Here is a 17,875-nt window from a genome sequence, read left to right as displayed (position 1 = left end):
AAAAGACGATGGCTGGTTGTGCATGTGTTGGAGGAGGCATGTGTCAGACCTTATCCTTCCAGGGTCGGGAGCATTACATATGTTGGGGGGGGGTACTAAAGTGGGTTGGGTAGTTGCCGAAGTAAATTGGGTAAAAATAATTATTGTTGCAATAATAATATTAATAATGGAATGAAATTCATATCTTCATTTATCGCATATAAATCTGTTTAAGTAAAAGACTGACATGAAATGTCTGACTTTTGAATAAGAATAAAAGCCTCAATTACATTTTTTTTTTATTAAAAAGGCAAGGTCTAGAAATGACAAATGAGACCAAAAGGATGCATTCTGTAAAACAAGTAGCTCATAAAAAAATTATCAAGGTGCTTCCTACCTTTTTTTAGATTTTACTTTTGTGCTATGGAATAAAACTGGCTGCTGTTGTAACTAAACTTACCACCTGTACTCCCGTTAAACGCATGCTCTATTTCTTTAGCTTTAAATAGGGGCATTTCCTCCACAATAGTAGAATATAGACTTCAGGATACATATGTTGGCAAAATGTAATGTGCTGACACAGGGAGTGAGAACTGATCCCACTGCTGTGTGAGCACTCTGCAGCACACACCCACCCACACTTTTTACTAAAAAGCAGTCTACCACAGTTCGAGGCTTGGCAATGGCTTAAAAAAGGCCTGCGCTTAGTCTGCAACTTTTAAAAACGCACCACAATGCGTCCTCAGCCCTTCTGCTTTTAAAATAGCAGTACTTTTATTAATAGAATAAAGCTCTGTTCAGACTGCGGCTCACCAGCAGAGTGCTGCCTTCAGTAAGTAAATCACACACACATTTGTGGAATACTCTAAAACAACCACTTTAATCATTTGATATTCCAAGTCATTCCTAAGTCACATCACTCCTGCAGTGCCACGAGCTAAAGGATCTGTGGAGCATTCACAACTGATGGAGTATAAAAGAAAGAAGCAAGCTCAGAAAAATTACCCATGAGATGTCACATACACTTGATCACCTGTAAAAGCCATGGGATGACTAAAGTAAAACCAGTTTATTTGCAGTTATATGGCAAAAATGGAACAGTAGTTATGAACAGACAGTGATCAGAGTGGGAAGTTATGAAGGACAAAGCCAAGAATAGAAGGAAAAAGAAAAAACTCAAACAAATTAAAAATGACAGAGGAAAAACAAATCACTGTTTAAAGCAGATCCCTCAGTTCTTCACTTTTGCAAAAAGAAGCTTCACTGGGATCTACTTTCATACAAACACAAAAACTGCCATGATTACAGTGGGACACTTCAAGAAGCCCCTTTCTCAAAATCTCCCTTCTCCCGTACTCAAAAGCATTCAATGCTAGGGAAGATGGTAAAGATGATATTAAAAAAAAAAAAAAAAAAAAACAACCTCAAAACAGACAAAGAAAGAGGAAGTCTGAGATGATGCATTCCCTTTCCTAGTCTTTTCCAGAAAAATGGGCAATTAAAAAGAAAATTATAATTTATTACTTGACGCACCCAACAAAGCACACTAACTGAGCATGGTTTTTAAAATGTGATTTTTAATTCTGTACATGTAATAAATGTGATGACAAGGTATTCAGTGTTGATTGCTTTTCAGGTCACAATCCCGCATGTGCTTGAAAGTGGCGCTCACTTGGAAAACGGCTAAGAAATCGGCAGCTCTAAATCAATTGATCACTCACTCCACTCCCTTGCCATATGCTTTCATTTGTACAAAAGGTTTCACTAAAAAGAAAGACAAACCCAAGCCAGAGGAGCGCTCATGCTCAGCCGTGAGGAAGCCAGCACCAAGCTCAACCTGCCCTAGGATTACAACCCTCAAACAGATTTAGAAAACAATTTTAGTTTGGAAAATGATACAGGATGATCAGGACATTCGAGGTTACCAGTGAATCAAATTTAAACAGGGAAAAAAAAAAAAAAAAATGTATACACAGACAACCAGGAACAGTAATGCGCGATTGTTCCCGTTCCCGTAATATATGCCCAAGTAGTGAAGCTTCCATTCAAGATGGACTGCCATATGGACTACAATTCCCATCCTCTTTAAAAACCCAGCTCAACTGTGAAATTCCCATTCAGCTGGCTGATCTGAACTACAACCAGCCCAGTCAGAGAGGCATCCATAAGGGGTCCATATATCCTCTCCAATAGGAGAATCCTTCATTCACTCATTCATTCATTCATTCCCAGTGCGCCCACCAGAACAGCGCTATGCATGCCCAGGGCCACAAGGTTGGCTCTGACAGATCAGGGCAGACGACCGATTTCTGTTCCCGTTGAATTTAGCCAACACTCTTGCTCCTCCATCCACAGCTAAGCTGATGCATAGAATTGTTATAGTGAGTTATATCTCAAGAGTTAAGATGTTTATAAGGACAGTGAAGAGCACACTTAAAATACACTCAGCTTCCCATATAATCTATTAGTCAACATGTTTGTTTTTTTGCACACTTTAAAAACAATAAGGATTACAATGACTGTAACAAAAAAATAATAAATGAACAGCAGGAAATGGGTGTGAAATGGGATCAGTAAGGCCATGGTTGAACGAAAACAAACACAAGGACTAACTGAACAAAACAATCATGAAAACAATAAGTTATTTGGAAAGTTTCATCAGGATCCCGCATTGTGTCGTTTATTTTTTTACGAATGTCCGGTTCAATCATTAATGCTGTCAGTTTATGCCTCCCTATCCCACCCGCAGTACAGTGCCAGTGTTTTCCACATTATCAACCGGTTCACAGTCTTAACATGCGTGCACACACACACACACACAATAATGAAGCCCGTTTGAGCTCCTACCTCTTGATTGTTTATTTTTTGCACAGAAGTGTTTGTTCTGAATAGACTGATCCCTCTGATCGGCTATAAGGGGTGGTGAACTGATCAAACGCTTCTGATACATAATTCATGTATACAAGCATTCATGCACACAGACATCCATCCAGTGAAACCTGCACACCTTTACCCAAAACCATAAACCATACAGACCTCGGAGTCAAAGAGAGCATCCTTGCCTGAACCTAACAGGTGGCTTTTCCCCCCTCACCCTGGATACGATTATATAAGAGGAGGAGAGAAGATGATGGGAGGAGGGATTTAATTTATTATTGGGTCAAATAAAAAGGATAAAGCGCGTCTGAATAAAGGGTACCGGGGCTCTCCTAGCTTAGGAGCTGGCGAATCTCCTTGTGCATATGACACAAGAAGTCCACGTACGATGCCCCACCACTATTGTTTTTGTCCTCCACAAGGAAGTGTTTGAAGATGAGCTCTAGCTTGTCTTCTTGCTTTACCACCATCAGCTGAAACAAAGAGTATCAACAGTTGGTCTTATTGGTAAAAGGACATATGGAAGATGAAAAGAGGCCACAATGTAAATAGGAAAAGAGAAAGTAGAAGAAAGCAAAAAGCAGCTGCTGACAGGTTTTACCTTCATGTAGCGAGAGCGCTGCACACGGAAAGACTCAATAATCTCATTCAGCCTCTTCGAGTATGGATTATCCAAAATCGGCAAAGACGTCTAATAGTAAAACATAAGATTAGCTATGAATGCAACACAAAAAATGAGAGATTACACGATGCACAAGGTGAGAGTCGAGTTGAGAGTCGTACCATGTTGGCATCTATCTGGCTGAATGCAGGCGTGCCAAAGATGTTCTGGAGGAGCTCCTGTTGTGAATTGGCCCCCACCCACAGGAAAAGATTGAGCCCGGTCTCCAGCAGGTATATTCCCCCTTTAGACAACCTTTCTTCAGAGTCCCTAATGGCTACAGGAAGAACGTTGCTCTCTACATCCAGCTTGTGCTATACAGAGATAGGAGATAATTGAGGACACAAATGTAGATAAAATGTTTTAGAAAAAAAAAAAATAATAATAATTCTGTGAAAATTCTGCCTTTTAAAACTTGGATGCTGGCTTATTCTGTTATTATGTTCAGAGCAGTAGACACATGCAAAGAACAGTATGCCAACCACTGTGTCTCACCACTGGTAGCAGTCGTGGGTAAAAGAACACATGGCTCTCTGCCACATCCATGGCGCTGACCAGCTGTCTTAGGTAGGCGCGGTCGTCCAGGGAAACATCAGCTCCGGGGTGCAGAACATCACTTTTCAGCACACAATTAAGGTAAACAGGGAGCAGCTTCATACACTCTGGGAGGATCAGCTGTAAAAACAGAGGCTTGGATTGTTAGATAATTAACCAATTATGCGCATCCCAACTGTGCTCTAGCATGCAAACAACAATAAATGAATCTGCAATAAAGTGAAATCAACGCTACTAGTAACAATACAGAACTCACCTGTCCAGCAGAAGATGGGCTGGCACAGTTTTTGCGGTAGCATGCCAGGATTTGGGCGCACTGGTTGACCAGACTGTCCCGCACGTTCTTGGTAGGGTTGTTCAGCACACTACGATATGCTATAAATCACATGAGCACAAAAACCATTAGTTCATCATTAAAGAAACCCATACTATATATAAATGTTGTAGAGCAGATGCCAAGTTCAGGATAACACTGTCTCACTCACCATACTTGGCAAAGAAGTTTATGATGGTGTCTGTCTCACAGTTTCTGTATAGGTCAGCTAGCTGGGCACAGCAGTTTACTGCCATGTTGTGGATGCGTAGCCGCCGCTGACCACTACAGCTGGTGTAAAGTACAGCACACTGCAGACACACAAAATAAAGAACAAAGGTCAGCAAAGTGGACCAAAAAAAAATGATTCAAGATGCAGGTTAACACTCTCTCCTTTTCACAAACCTGCATGAGCGCACCAGTCTCCTCACTGAGCTTATCATCATGTCTGAACTCCACTGTGACGGTCTTGTCACAGTCCAGACCTGCTAGCTCCACATCTGTGGTATTGCTCATGTAGAAGGAACCAAAAAAGTCTGTGGCCCGGATTCCTGGTAAAGATCAATTGAAAACGCGGTCTCAAACGCAATCTGTTCCAAACTCACAGCCCTCCCTTGGAGGACAGCCACCAGACATTCTCGACTTCAGTTATAGCGCCAAGGATGGACACTCACCAGTGCTGGTTCGGACTCTCATCACTGCATCAAAGCCCATTGGCTTCTGTATGTCTTTCCTGAGATCATTCAGGAACCGCTCCTGGTCAGATTGAGCCTGACATACAATCACAAGCAGAATATGAGCACATGACTAAGCATTTTATCATCACCATACCACAAGTGCAACACAGCAATTTATAGACCCATCAAAACAAATACCCTGAGGTTTCCTGTACTAACCTGGAAATATGTGTATTTGTAGACAGAGCCACCTGTTGATGTGGGGACCACCCCTAACGTGGCCACATCCACATACTGATTAGGAAACAAGAAGAGATCAACGCAGCAGCCCTGTGTCACACACTCCTTTGCCAGGTTAGCGTAAAAACTCACTTGGGGCTGGAATAATGACTAAAGAAAACAAGAGATAGAGGGGGAATGAAATCACAATTCTGAGGAAAGTGACATGCTTCAGAAAACGTTAATTTATGTATTAAGTTAAAAAAGTAAAGTGTATTACTTTAATTTGAAACCCGTGGGAGTGTCAAAAGATTCTATGAGGTAGAAGATTAAAGACTGTACCTTTTCTTTGTCTGTGCCCACCAGTTTTTTGTCCTCTCTGTTCTTCAGCTTGCCTGGAGCCTCAGCAATGGGCAGAGAGGAGTGGAAGACAAAGAGCTTTCCAGCACAGTCTGCAGCCTTGGAAAGAGCAGCCATATTTCACTCTTCAAATTCATATTGTAAAAGTACAACACCATTAAAACTTTTGTGGCATTTAGGCTATGTCCACACATATATGGACAGTTCTAAAAACACAGACGAAAACACTTGCATGGTACTGAGTCATGGAAAAAGACATCAAGACACAATGAAGAAAGAGGAAAAAACAGAGGCTTAAACCTAAATTATACACTCCTCCCTATGTAGTGTACTATGCAAATCATGGATTCTAAACGCAAATTAAACATTTTGTATTTGCATTTATTCATGGTGAAATCTGAAATCTAGTGCTGCCTGTAAAAGTTTTATACCTGTTTAAGTTTTATGTAGTTCACTACATAGAGAGTAACAAGGTATTTGAATTGTGCGCAAGATTAGAGCTTTCCCGTCCACATGACAACACCCTAGTTTTTAAACGTTTTCACCTTGGAAAGCGTTTTTAAAAGGCTCTGTTTTCATGTGATCAAACACATGTATGGGAGGCCAAAATGCAAACAAAAAATAAACATTACTCAATTAAAAAAAAAAATAAATCCAGATACACGTAGACAGGGCCTTTGACTGTGACTAATCTTCACAGAACAATATCTGCTATAAATCAGTCTAAACATCTATCTATAGATGTGCAGAGAAGATCTGAAAATACCTTGAGTGCTTCCAGCCCTGCTTGAATAACAGGGCCAAACACTGTCTCAGTCTCTCGTGTGTCTGCAAACATGTCTGGAATCTGGTCCAGCAAACTAGGGACAAAAGACCATGCATGTTAAATGGTTTATCATCACATTTATATTATATCTAAAAAAGGCAGGCAGACATGATCAAACCTACCTCTCGATAACAACCCTGGACTCTGAGACATTAACAAGAAACCCGTCCAAGAGGGGCACAAACATGTCTGCTACGTCCGAGACCACCATCATCTGAGGCTGGGCCAGAGATGCTTTCACGTTATAGAAATGTAGCACTTTGTTGTAGGTTACAAAGCCCACTCGTATATTGGATTGCACATCAGGGTGCTCGCTAGAGAAAAACACAACACAAAACAATACAATACATGAGGAACTGAATCCTCTGAATAATGGCGCTGGATCGGCTTGCTAAACAAACATTAATATTAACTCCTGTGAAGCTGTACCTGGGCAAGTAGTCCAACAAGGTCTTGAGCTCCTGGCATACAATTCTCACCATGCCATTTTTCACAGCATTGTAGGACACATCGATCAAAAAGATGAAGGCAGGAGGCTGGGGGATCTTGTTATTCTGTAAGCAAGGAACAAATAAATGAAATGCACGAGAAACTCACACATTCTTCAAACTTGCTATACTGGACCCATTTTGGGTTGACAAACAATTCACAAGGACCTGAAAGTTTGGAATGCATACCTTACAGTAGTCCACTGTGGCTAGGAACTCATAGCTGCCCATGGAGAGTTCTGGTCGGTCACAGCAATCTACACGCTTCCCTGTGTGGTCCAGATGCTGGAAGTAACTGGGAGGCACTGTGACAAGAATTTGTGTTTATATAAAAAAAAAAAAAAAAAAAAAAAAAAAAAAAAGTCGTTAAATAAATATTCCTCTTTGGCAAACATGTCAAGTCACGCCCTGATCTCAATCAAACAAGTCATTTGGAGTTCCATTCACACAAAGGCAATGCTTAGGAAATTAATGTACTATTACAACACCTGATGACTAATAGGCCATAAAAATCTGGCAGCCATACCCTCTGTGACACAGCTGCAGAAGCCACACTGGAAGCGTCGGCCGCCCTCAATGAACTGCATGTAGGGACACATGTAGGCTTTACAGCGGTTACAGCGAATAGGGCCGCTTTCTCCATGGTCCACTATATATGGGGGGTTCTGAGAGGTAGAGAAATAAGATGGGGGGGTTCATTTGCTCAGTTTTTGGTAGTGAAGCAAGAACACATCTACTTTTTCTTCAGTTTTTACACTTTTGTCATGAAGTTCTCAAACACCAACTAACCATGTGTGAAAATAATCCCCTCAATCACCATAATAACAATACTTCTAATACATTACATAAACTAAGGCTTGATTACTGCCCACACTTCCAAATATAAACCATTACTTAAACGGCTAAAAGGGTGAAACCCAGGAACTACAGGCCTTGCTCAGCTCAAATATATTCAGCATTAATAATTCTACCATTAGAAACAAATAAAATAAAGAGGGGGGGGGGGGGGTGTCATCCATGGGAAAGTTGCAATGTTAAAAAACAAAAATCTAAAATTCTGCAGGAGAATGACTGGTCTTTAATCTGTAATCTAACACATTTGTCATGCAGCATTACAAGAGCAAGTCTACCTCAAATAACTCGAGAGGTTTAATCAAGGTCCTGACTTTGAACTCAATTGAGCTGCTTTGGCAGAAGCTTAAACAGCAGATCAAAAGTGGATCAAAATTTACCCACCGTGATCTGAAAGACTGATCTCCACTTACAGGAAGCATTTGGATACAGTTGTTGCTGCTAAAAGGTACCACAATTACTTTTGTTTAAGGGGGCAATTACTTTTTCCACATGGGTAATTTAGGCATGGCAAAACAATAGTTTTAGAAAAGCAATGGATGCTACTTTTTATTTTTAGACAAGCTAAAGTGCCAGCACCAACACTACAGCTAGGTAAGGCACAAAGCAGAGAACTACCTTGCCACTGTTTCTGGCTCTAGCTAAAGTAAAGTGGAGTGGTCAGTCATAAAGTGTTCTTTAATGGTCAGCCTGTAAATTTTCCCTTGCAACCTTCTGTAAGAAATACTCAAATAGTAATCTCACGACTCCGCTGAATACCTCAGCTCCCATGCACACGTCTACTTGAATACTATTTGGCTTGACAAAGAGAACAGCCACAAGCAGAGGGCCAAGACTCACAGTGTGTAATGATACAATGTCTTACTTCATCTGGAGGAAGAGTAGCCAGCGGTTTGATTACTGCAGCCAAGGGCACCTGGGACTGTTTGGCCATGTCTGAGGTGCAGGGTATGTTATAGGCTGTGCAGCGGATGAACCGTGGACTTGCATTCCCTGTGAACAGCCAAAAAACAAACACACTCCTTCATATGAAAATGAGACAGCATACAACAGTATTTTAATGACATACTCACACACACAATTTACTCATCTTCCATTAACTCAAAAGTGATTGATATTAGGTCTCGGTTCTACTGTGCAGGCAGAAATTCTTTCGGTTCTCTTACCTTGATCTTTAACTTGAAAGTTAGTAGTGACAAGAGGTGGGGCTTGTCCTCTTACCCCCGTAACAAAAGGCTCACTGCCTTTGTTTGCTTTGTCATCCTCGATCACCTGAATCTAAGAGAACAAGCAAATACAAATCGCACAATAAGTCTCTAGACCAAAATTCACATATAGCATGCGCGCACACACCCTTACAAAAAGAAAATAACACTTCCACATTTTAGGTATCATGTAAGATTAAGCAGATTTTAAATTTGGGACCATGCTTACAGAGAAATGAAGACCACTAGCTTTTTCATTCACTAAGCTAGTAATGCATAGTCATATACAGGCAGAAACTAGCTAGCATGCAAGGAGACAAGAAGGGACAACACAACAAGGGTACCAATGACCTGCTAGACATGCTCAACATTTCTAGTTCTTCCTAATTTTAGTTAAAGTAATGATGTATTTGAACTCCATTCTCATTTGCTGTGCTAACAAAGCTAGTCATACTTGGTGTCCAATTATGGAGTAAACCTAGATATTATGGTCATTTTTTATGCTAAATTCTTAACATACTACTTATCAACATTGCTCTAACAGATATTTAAACAACATATCTAAAGATGCTACACAACTGTAGAGCTCTAAACAGAGTCATTGGTATTACAGAAAGGTGGGCTGGGACAGGAATGAGTACTGAGGAGAGTGATTAGGGTTAGTGCAACAACAGAGAAGTGCAGAGATACACAGGGCACTTACTGGGCTGGGAATAGCGTCTGGGTCTATTCTATGTCGTGTTTTCTGCACAGGCGGTATGTCAGAGGCTTGCTTTATAGTTTAACAATTTAGTCCAGCAAATTAAATAGAAAAGAGGAAAGCCCAAAAAAAAAAAAAAAAAAAAAAAGAGAGAGCAGAGAGAAGATAAACAGAAGTGTAACCACAGTTACAGTACCTCTGCTTTCAAGGATAGAATAACCATGATTAATCACAATGTTTAGCAATACCAGTGAACATGGGTGCAGATACTGCCAGCAACACATGCAATATTAAAGCAGAGCTTTTTGGAGCCTTGACAGACAAAAAATTGTCATACGCTATCTATGTTACCCCGCCATGGTACATGCACATCAGACACAGGAGACTCCAGAGCATAGCCTTGCTTACACAACACAATCCACATATTACGATAAACAATTATTATACTGAAACCATATACATGAGTGAGAATAATGCTCTAAGGATGCGTTTGTGCACGTGTAAATAAGTTAATCAACACATTGAGCGCTACAAAGACGATGGATGTAAAACAGTGTTAAACAGTGGTAGAAACCGTGAAATATAAAAGAATAAGCACATGATGATCTAATCTGTACGTACCGGGCTAGGGATGGAGTCTGGGTCGAGTCTCTTTGGTGCTGCTGGAGCAGGAGCCGGTGCAGGAGGGGCAGCTCCATAGCCTTGCTGCCCAGGATACGGTCCGGCATAGCCAGGCTGTGGACCTCTCACCTGCCCAAAAGCACCTGTGAAAAAAAGCAAATATTCAAGGATTTGGAATCAGAAATGAGCAAATGAGTTTCCTGAATTTTTCAGCTGGAGAATTACAACAGCTCCATGTGAGGCTTCAAGGATTATTCAAGGATATATATATATATATATATATATATATATATATATATATATATATATATATATATATATATATATATATATATATATATATATATATCAAATCACTTTTGTAAGTCTGCTAAATGCCTTGGAAATGGAAATGTTTTCACTATGTGCTCACAGTGAAAACTGTGAACACAGGACGGGAATTGACAGCTATCTTTACAACAGCATTTTAAATGTGGTTGATTCTAAAAAGTACATTTTACGTGGAAAGACAATGTATGAAACATTACAGAAACTCCACACCACTCCCACCAAAAGTCTGCCTGGAAAGGTTACAGTGGCATTTAGCCCTGCTCTTGATTAGCATCAACCCATCGGGCTGAAAGATCAACGATTGGTACTGGCCCCAAAACACAATGATCTGTCTATCTCTATTTGGAACATCACAAAAGATTTGCAAAAGTTTAACATTATTATAATGCTATTAAGGCAACTTTACAAGTTGATTCATTCAAGTCCCTGATTTTTAAGTCTTTAATAATGTTATTCATTTAATAGCAGGCAATGTTGGAATTAACATAAAAAATGTATCAGGAAAGGACAATGGCAAAACAGCTTGGTTGCTGAATCTGTAGATTATCTAGCAAGTAAGTTGGCTAGATAGCACAATAGCTAATTCAGCTAAAGTTATAGTTATTAAAACTACCCAAACCTCAGGCTATCCACACAGATTTAAGGTTTGCCTCTTTCTTTAAAATCACCATACTTACTACATGTTGCACTTTATTCTATCCAGACTGCTGTCTGGATTTTGCTAATGAATGATTTGCTAATGAATGGAACGTCATCTGCAGGAAAACCGAACATGTCTGGCAGAATTAAAACAAACAACTTGTTGACTACTGCGGTCAAGTGTTTGGAATGCCCACTGCTGCTGTGGGGAGGAAAAAAATTCCAAACAAACATTTATGCCAATTGATAAACTGCCATTTAAAAAGAGTGAATCAAGGCAACGTCAAGTCCAATATTCAAGTCCAGTAGAACACCACAAGGTTAATATTAAAGGCGCTCACCATTCTGCTGGGGCGGATAGCCCTGCATTCCTGGTTGTGGTGGTGGTCCTGCGATACCAGCAGTTTGTGGCCCAGGCAGCATACCAGGCTGTGGGGGAGCTACATGGTTTGCTTGGGACATTAGAGGTCCCTGAGAGGCCAGAGGTGGCCCCTGCATACCTGGGTGCAGGGGCCTGGGAGGAGCACCTCCTTGGGGTGGAAATCCAGCAGCAGTGGTTGGTGGAGGTCCTGAGTGGAAAGGTGAGGGCTGGGACACAGGAGGCTGTTGTGGCATAGGTGGTCCTGGATATTGAGATGGGGTAGAGGTGGGTGGGGGTCCTCCAGGGAATGCAGAAGACTGTGAAGTAGGAGGTGGTGCTCTAGGGTGAGCAGCCTGCACAGGGGGAAGCGGACCTCCATATGACACAGTTGGTGCAGCTTGGGGTGGTGCTGAAGAAAACGGTGGTTGAGAGGGAGGAGGGGCTTGAGGGAAAGACTGTTGTGAGGCAAGAGGTGGAGCAGGGGGCTGGGCAGGACCAGGAGTGGAAAAAGGTGGAGCTGCAGTTGGGAAAGGCTGCTGAGCAGGAGCCCCATAGTAGGGCTGAGAAGGTGTACTCTGAGGCACTCTCTCAGCTGGTGGGGGCTGAGAGGGGACAGTAGATGTGGTGGCAAAAGAGGAAGGAACTGAAGGTGTAAAAGCAGCAGAAGCAGGAGCCTGGGACATTGTGGGAGGAGCTGAAAAACAAACAATGGTTCTTTACAAAATGAAAAAAAAAAACTAAACAAAAAAAATATCCTATATGTTAATAGTGAGTGAACAATATTTACCATAGCCTGGGCCAGCAGGAGAAGGTACAGTGGATCCAACCTGCATGCCTGCCATTTGACTGGTCATCTGCTGCATACTGGTTGGTGGTGCTCCAAATTGCTGGTTATATGGAGGCTGGGGACCAGAGAGGTTCATCCCTCCTTGGTTATATGGCTGAGACACTGGTGGCCTTTGCAATAGAGAGATGGGAATAAACATTTATTCACATGGTTTAGAAACTAGGGCCAGGCAATATGACAATATAAGAAAACATAATTGGAACTTCTTAATGTGTGAACTTTAACTGGGAGTTAAACGTTTCAGGTGAGTTTCGGTGCCACTATTTTATTAAACAAATATATATATATATATATATATATATATATATATATATATATATATATATATATATATATATATATATATATATATATATTTAAAATAAAATAAAATACATCATCACTGATGAAAAATAATCTGAAAATTACACAAATGATGCTGTAGAATGCACAAATTAAGAAATGCAGTCATGACAGCAGTAACAAATAACATTCCACTTTCATGCAGTACAACAAACAATAGTCTTTTTTGTGCTCATAATTCGTGTGTTAATATAAAGTCAGTGTGTCTTTGTAGGCAGCAAAGCATCATAAACAAACTCAATATTAAACCGCAAAAAACATTTTAACATCAGCAAATTTTACTTACCTCTGCTGTGGGGCACCCATTGGTGGTGGTCCATTCTGTACTTCACTCTGTCCAAACTGTGAATATGCCTGAGCAGCAGACACTGGGGGTGCCCCGGAGGTGGGAGGTCCTCGCATACCTGCAGAATAGAGGGGTAATGATTAAGAACCTTGCCACAAAATGTTCTGAAGCCACAATATCGCATGCATATTTTGTATCAACACAAATGCTGCACACAATTCAGATTGCCTGTAGGGCAAGCCCTTAATATAATGTCATTGAGTTTGGCAGACATACTTTAGGAAAGAATAAAAAAAAGAAAAGAAAATGCCATTCATTTGCAGACATGAGGGGGCAATGTGTATGACTGGGTAAAAGTGTTCGCCTGTGATTGACAGCAACTGTACAAGGGCACTGGGCTACGGTAGCTATCTGCTGTCTCTGAGAGACGGCAGGTGAGGCATAGCCCAGCTGTCCCGCACTCTATAGTCATTATGAACCACAGGGAACAGGGAGGAGGACAGGCTGCCAAGCAGAATTAAACCAGTTACCTAAGTCAAGAGGAGAGGAAGAGGACAGATCAGAGACTAAGTTTGCTGCAAGAGCCTTAGAGGGAAAGCTTGCATAAGGAGAATATCCTGAAATACAAGAGAGAAAGCAGTGAAACAACAGGATGTTGCAGAAAACAGGTGAAGAGATAGGGGGCATGGGTGGGATGATTCACACTTGACTGGCATTCTCCATTTTCCTGCATGATAAGGCACCCCAGACCTGAGGCACTGTTGTATTACTGAAGACAAACTAATAATGACTAAACTCATTAAGATTTTTAGAGGCTCATTAACTGAAGATTATCATTAGTCCCTGACAGAGGTCACCAATCCACATCTTGGAGAGTTATCTTCCTGTAGACTTCATTTCCAAGACAATTCTAACCCACATGAACCAGCTAATCAATGTCTTTTTAAGACCTGGTTCAAGTAGTGGACCAAGACAGCAACCAATGGTGGACGCTTTGGCAAAAATATAATACTACGACACTTGTGTTTCCAATCAACCTCAAACACACAATGCCCAAGAAATACTCCCATTAACCCTTTACTGTCTCTTACTGTCTCATAGGTTTATTTATCTGCACTATTAACACTTTACTGTACATCTGCACTCCTGGGCACTTCGACATTTTACTTAAATACCAATATATGCAAATGTTTATAGAGTACTGCATTTTATCTGCTGATACCTGCTCATCTTGCACATTTTTCATTCTTATTCTTTATTTCTGCACTGCATTTCTTTTCTGGTTAGTCTCAAATGTATATTTTTAATATTTTATTCTATTTATTGTTAGTTAGCTATCTATCTTAAACACTAGGATTTTTTTAAATAATCAGTAATTAATCCTTAAGCAAAAACTATTACATGGCTGTTAAGATTAACAGATTTTGTGGAGTGTCACATGGTTCTATTTTAGCGCCTATGAAAGTGAGATCAACTTTAATAGCAATGAAATGTGGGTTTAAAGGGTCCTTCTGGGTTCTAAAAGTGCTAAAGATACCGATGGTGTACCAAAAAGAAGGTAATAACACTAGTAATATATCACTATATTAGAACTCCTCTAGATGAAACTCCACAGTGTATGAATGTAGAAGTCAGAACTGGTGACTACTGATCTAACAGCTTCATGTGCAAGACACACAGATCTGCACATTGGCACATACGTACCTTGAGGTGGGCCTTGCTGGTAGGCAGAAGCAGGACCATTGTATGGCGCGTACTGGGCTGGATAACCACCTGGCACATGCTGGCCCCCATAACCAGACTGAGGATAGCCTTGGTAGCCAGGCTGCGGCTGCCCATAAGGTGAGGCCATGTGAGGTTGCTGGTTAACATTCATTTTCAGTTCATCCCTAAATCTGGAGGGGGGAGGAAAAAATTACAGTGAATAAATCAATCTATTTCTTAAAAACTAGGGTTAGTGAGTGACTACCATAGACTTATTATATCTATTAAAAAGTCAAAGTCAATCAAAGCACAAATCAATCAGCTGCAAAAAATTAACTTAACACTCTCCAAAAGTTCAGTTAACTATTCAAGAAGATTACTTAGAGATGCTTGATATTGCAAATCATACTGATTTCATCTGGATTTGACAGATATAACCAAATATAACCAACATTTAGAAGATATAAGGGGCTTGTGATAAATTACATGTATTTTATTTACAGATACATGTAATTACTCTGTGATACTAATTTAACTGGACATAGTCTTACTTCAATTGTGGATATTTATGTACATTTACCAGATCTCTACACCAGCCCAGAATTCCTAGGTCTGTGCATTTCCATTGATTACTATCCATTGAGCAGCAATAATGAGAGATTACCCAGAAACAGATTCAAATCAGAAAGAAACTCTGGATGCAGGACTGACAAGTACAAAACCTTTTTCTGAACATAAAAAAATCTAAATGGGTGTTTGTTTACATGTAAAAAAAACCACCTTAAGCAACAATATTTTAAGCAAATACTGTATTCAGTTCCAGTTACAAGAACAACTGGTCAGTGGAATGTCTAACCACTGCCCAGTGTGGGAGCAAAACAGCATCACCCACAGAGCAGTGCCACCTGGGGCAGTAGGGGGTTTGGGCCTTGCGCAACCAGGAGTTCTCAGTCAGTCATGGGATTTAAACCTACAACCTTCTGGCTGCTGGCTCACCTGTCTTACAACTAGGCTTTTTAGGTTTTATTCTGCAAATAAAGCTTTAAAACCTGCAGACATAAGTAAATGATGCCTTGCATACTGACAGAATACAAATATGGGTGTGCCGAATGTGCAGTTGTGTAAAATTCAGATCAGCTGAACTTCAGACTCACTCCACAGTCAATCGGAAAGAAAACATACAGACTACTAGTGCTACAGACACAGCTGATGAACCTGTCCATGCCCAATTCAGCATGAAGTTTTGTTTATTCTAAAGCGCTTCTCAAAATATTTTCAACATTGCAGAAAATAAAATTTGATCATGCTCCAAACAAGTCCTCCTGAGTGAGTCAGAGCACGACAGTTTTAGAAGGGAAATCACCATTTAAGGGATTGGCATTAGCGCCATACCAAAAGGCCTTGTAGGTAGGTTCAGGGCGACACCTGCTACAAAGTACATAGCTAGGTGGATTTCATGAAGGTTATAAAACGATTAATTCTCTTGCGTCAGAAAACTTGCAATGTTACGAACCGGGGAAGTACCAGGATCACCAACACCAACAAGTGTAGTTCGGTCCTCGTCTATGCGGAACAGGAGTTTCATAGAAAGTAATATCAGCACCGACGCAGCATAGACTTTTGAATAATTCAATGAAATCGACACCGTAACGGTATAACTTACAGCTCGCAGCGTGTGTAACGCTTCAGTGACAGGATCGGCTGGTTAACGCACTTACGCTGGCCGGATCAATTCCTAAACAGTTTAGTGAATTCCGTTTATCGTGTAAGTTTGGTGGACGGGCCGTAGACTAGCTTAGCTGCATTTCGTACTTGATGTTAGCAGGAACACTGGGCTATGTTTACTTAACGCAGACCATTAAAAGAAAAATAAGGTGGCGCCAAATATATTAAAAAGACTAAAATAACATCATAAAAACGTCTTATCCAAATGTAGACAGTGCCTAACCCTAGCTGGGTCCCTGCCGGACCGCTAGCTAGCAAAATACGCTTCCCGTGAAGGAATTAGCCAGCTAACAGTTAGCTAACAGCTGGCTAGCGCTAGCTAGCGTGCTAACTCTGTGTCTTCCACAACTTGTAAAGCGCACGTTGTGTAAAACTACATGTCGAAACAACACTCGCTGTTTATGCTGTGTAACATTAGTGTAACATTTACCAGAACATTAGCTAACCAACTCACTAGCACGACTCGTTAAACTGACCAAAGCCGGGTGTGAACCAGCAGGAATATCAGAGGGCCGTAAGATCAAGAGTCCGCTCCAGTCCGCTTACTATTAGCTACCTCAGGGTTGCTGACTGTCCAACATGCTAACAAGGTGCATTTATACCCTAACGAAGTTGGGTTAGTAGCCGACTCCAACCAATATTAGGTCATTTTCAATCTTATAAGTCAAAATCAGAACTCGATTTAAAGACCAGCTAATGGAGAGAGCAGCCGGTCATCGTCAACATTAGCCAGCTAGCATTTAAGCTAGCAACCTATCCCTACACCGCACAGCTCTAAGGCTAACCCAACACAGTGAGCCCGTCAGCCCCCAAATAGCTCAGTCTACTGAACACTCACCTCCAATATAGACAGATATATAAATGAACAATCCAACAGGACAACCACGCCCGTTTTCCAGTCGACAGCCGTTCTTCTGCAAAACGAAGAGCACAATCGTCGTCTTCCCAAAGCGGTCTCGCCGTTAGCCGTCGTTAATCCCTCCTGCACCTCCTCGGTGTCTCCGCTACAGCTGACATTCGCACCGGATCCACAGTAACTTTGTGCCACGTCCACATCCGGGCTGCAGTACAACAGACACACTTGTGCCCTAACTAGTACTTCTGCTTGTATTTCGAGAAGTAGAAAAATAATAAAAGTAGAAAAATATCATTTTGAGACACAAACCGTTCCCTCAATGTAATACATATTCCCCTAAGTTTAGAGAGAATACTTTAGTTAAACCGAGGGAACAACATATTTAATGGGAAACGATTTATTCAGCTGAAGGAACGATTTAAAACATTGACGGATTAGTTTATTAAATTGTC

At 40.9% G+C, this 17,875-nt stretch overlaps 1 protein-coding gene across 4 annotated transcripts; it reads right to left on the bottom strand.

The window, feature by feature from the left end:
• Window positions 1-1,538: 1,538 nt before the first annotated feature.
• Window positions 1,539-17,565, bottom strand: sec24c (SEC24 homolog C, COPII coat complex component). 4 transcript variants are annotated; one of them, XM_072667409.1, is made up of 25 exons: window positions 17,406-17,565; window positions 14,843-15,033; window positions 13,669-13,755; window positions 13,139-13,256; window positions 12,451-12,620; window positions 11,644-12,357; window positions 10,334-10,476; window positions 9,716-9,784; window positions 8,974-9,085; window positions 8,673-8,800; window positions 7,482-7,620; window positions 7,145-7,260; window positions 6,897-7,021; window positions 6,590-6,781; window positions 6,408-6,501; window positions 5,624-5,740; window positions 5,282-5,452; window positions 5,060-5,156; window positions 4,791-4,936; window positions 4,558-4,696; window positions 4,329-4,447; window positions 4,013-4,192; window positions 3,640-3,831; window positions 3,458-3,547; window positions 1,539-3,329 (listed from the first exon to the last, which is right to left on the bottom strand). In XM_072667409.1, exons 2-25 carry the CDS (start codon window positions 15,012-15,014, stop codon window positions 3,189-3,191), a joined length of 3,771 nt encoding a protein of 1,256 aa, XP_072523510.1. In that variant the 5' UTR covers window positions 15,015-15,033; window positions 17,406-17,565; the 3' UTR covers window positions 1,539-3,188. The 4 variants fall into 4 exon arrangements, with proteins under 4 accessions (XP_072523510.1, XP_072523511.1, XP_072523512.1 ...); XM_072667410.1 differs by lacking the exon at window positions 9,716-9,784; XM_072667411.1 differs by lacking the exon at window positions 13,669-13,755.
• Window positions 17,566-17,875: the final 310 nt, after the last annotated feature.

The sequence above is a fragment of the Salminus brasiliensis genome, chromosome 22 (assembly GCF_030463535.1).
Source record: "Salminus brasiliensis chromosome 22, fSalBra1.hap2, whole genome shotgun sequence".
Lineage (NCBI taxonomy): Eukaryota > Metazoa > Chordata > Actinopteri > Characiformes > Bryconidae > Salminus > Salminus brasiliensis.
This window is presented reverse-complemented; position numbering and strand designations above follow the sequence as displayed.

Coding starts and splice junctions, on each gene's coding strand:
- sec24c (XM_072667409.1), bottom strand. CDS start 15,014: ATGAATGTTAACCAGCAACCTCACATGGCCTCACCTTATGGGCAGCCG. Junction 13,257..13,668: donor TTCCTCTCCTCTTGACTTAG/GTAACTGGTTTA, acceptor TCTATTCTGCAG/GTATGCGAGGACCTCCCACC. Junction 5,741..6,407: donor CAGGGCTGGAAGCACTCAAG/GTATTTTCAGAT, acceptor GCTCTTTCCAAG/GCTGCAGACTGTGCTGGAAA.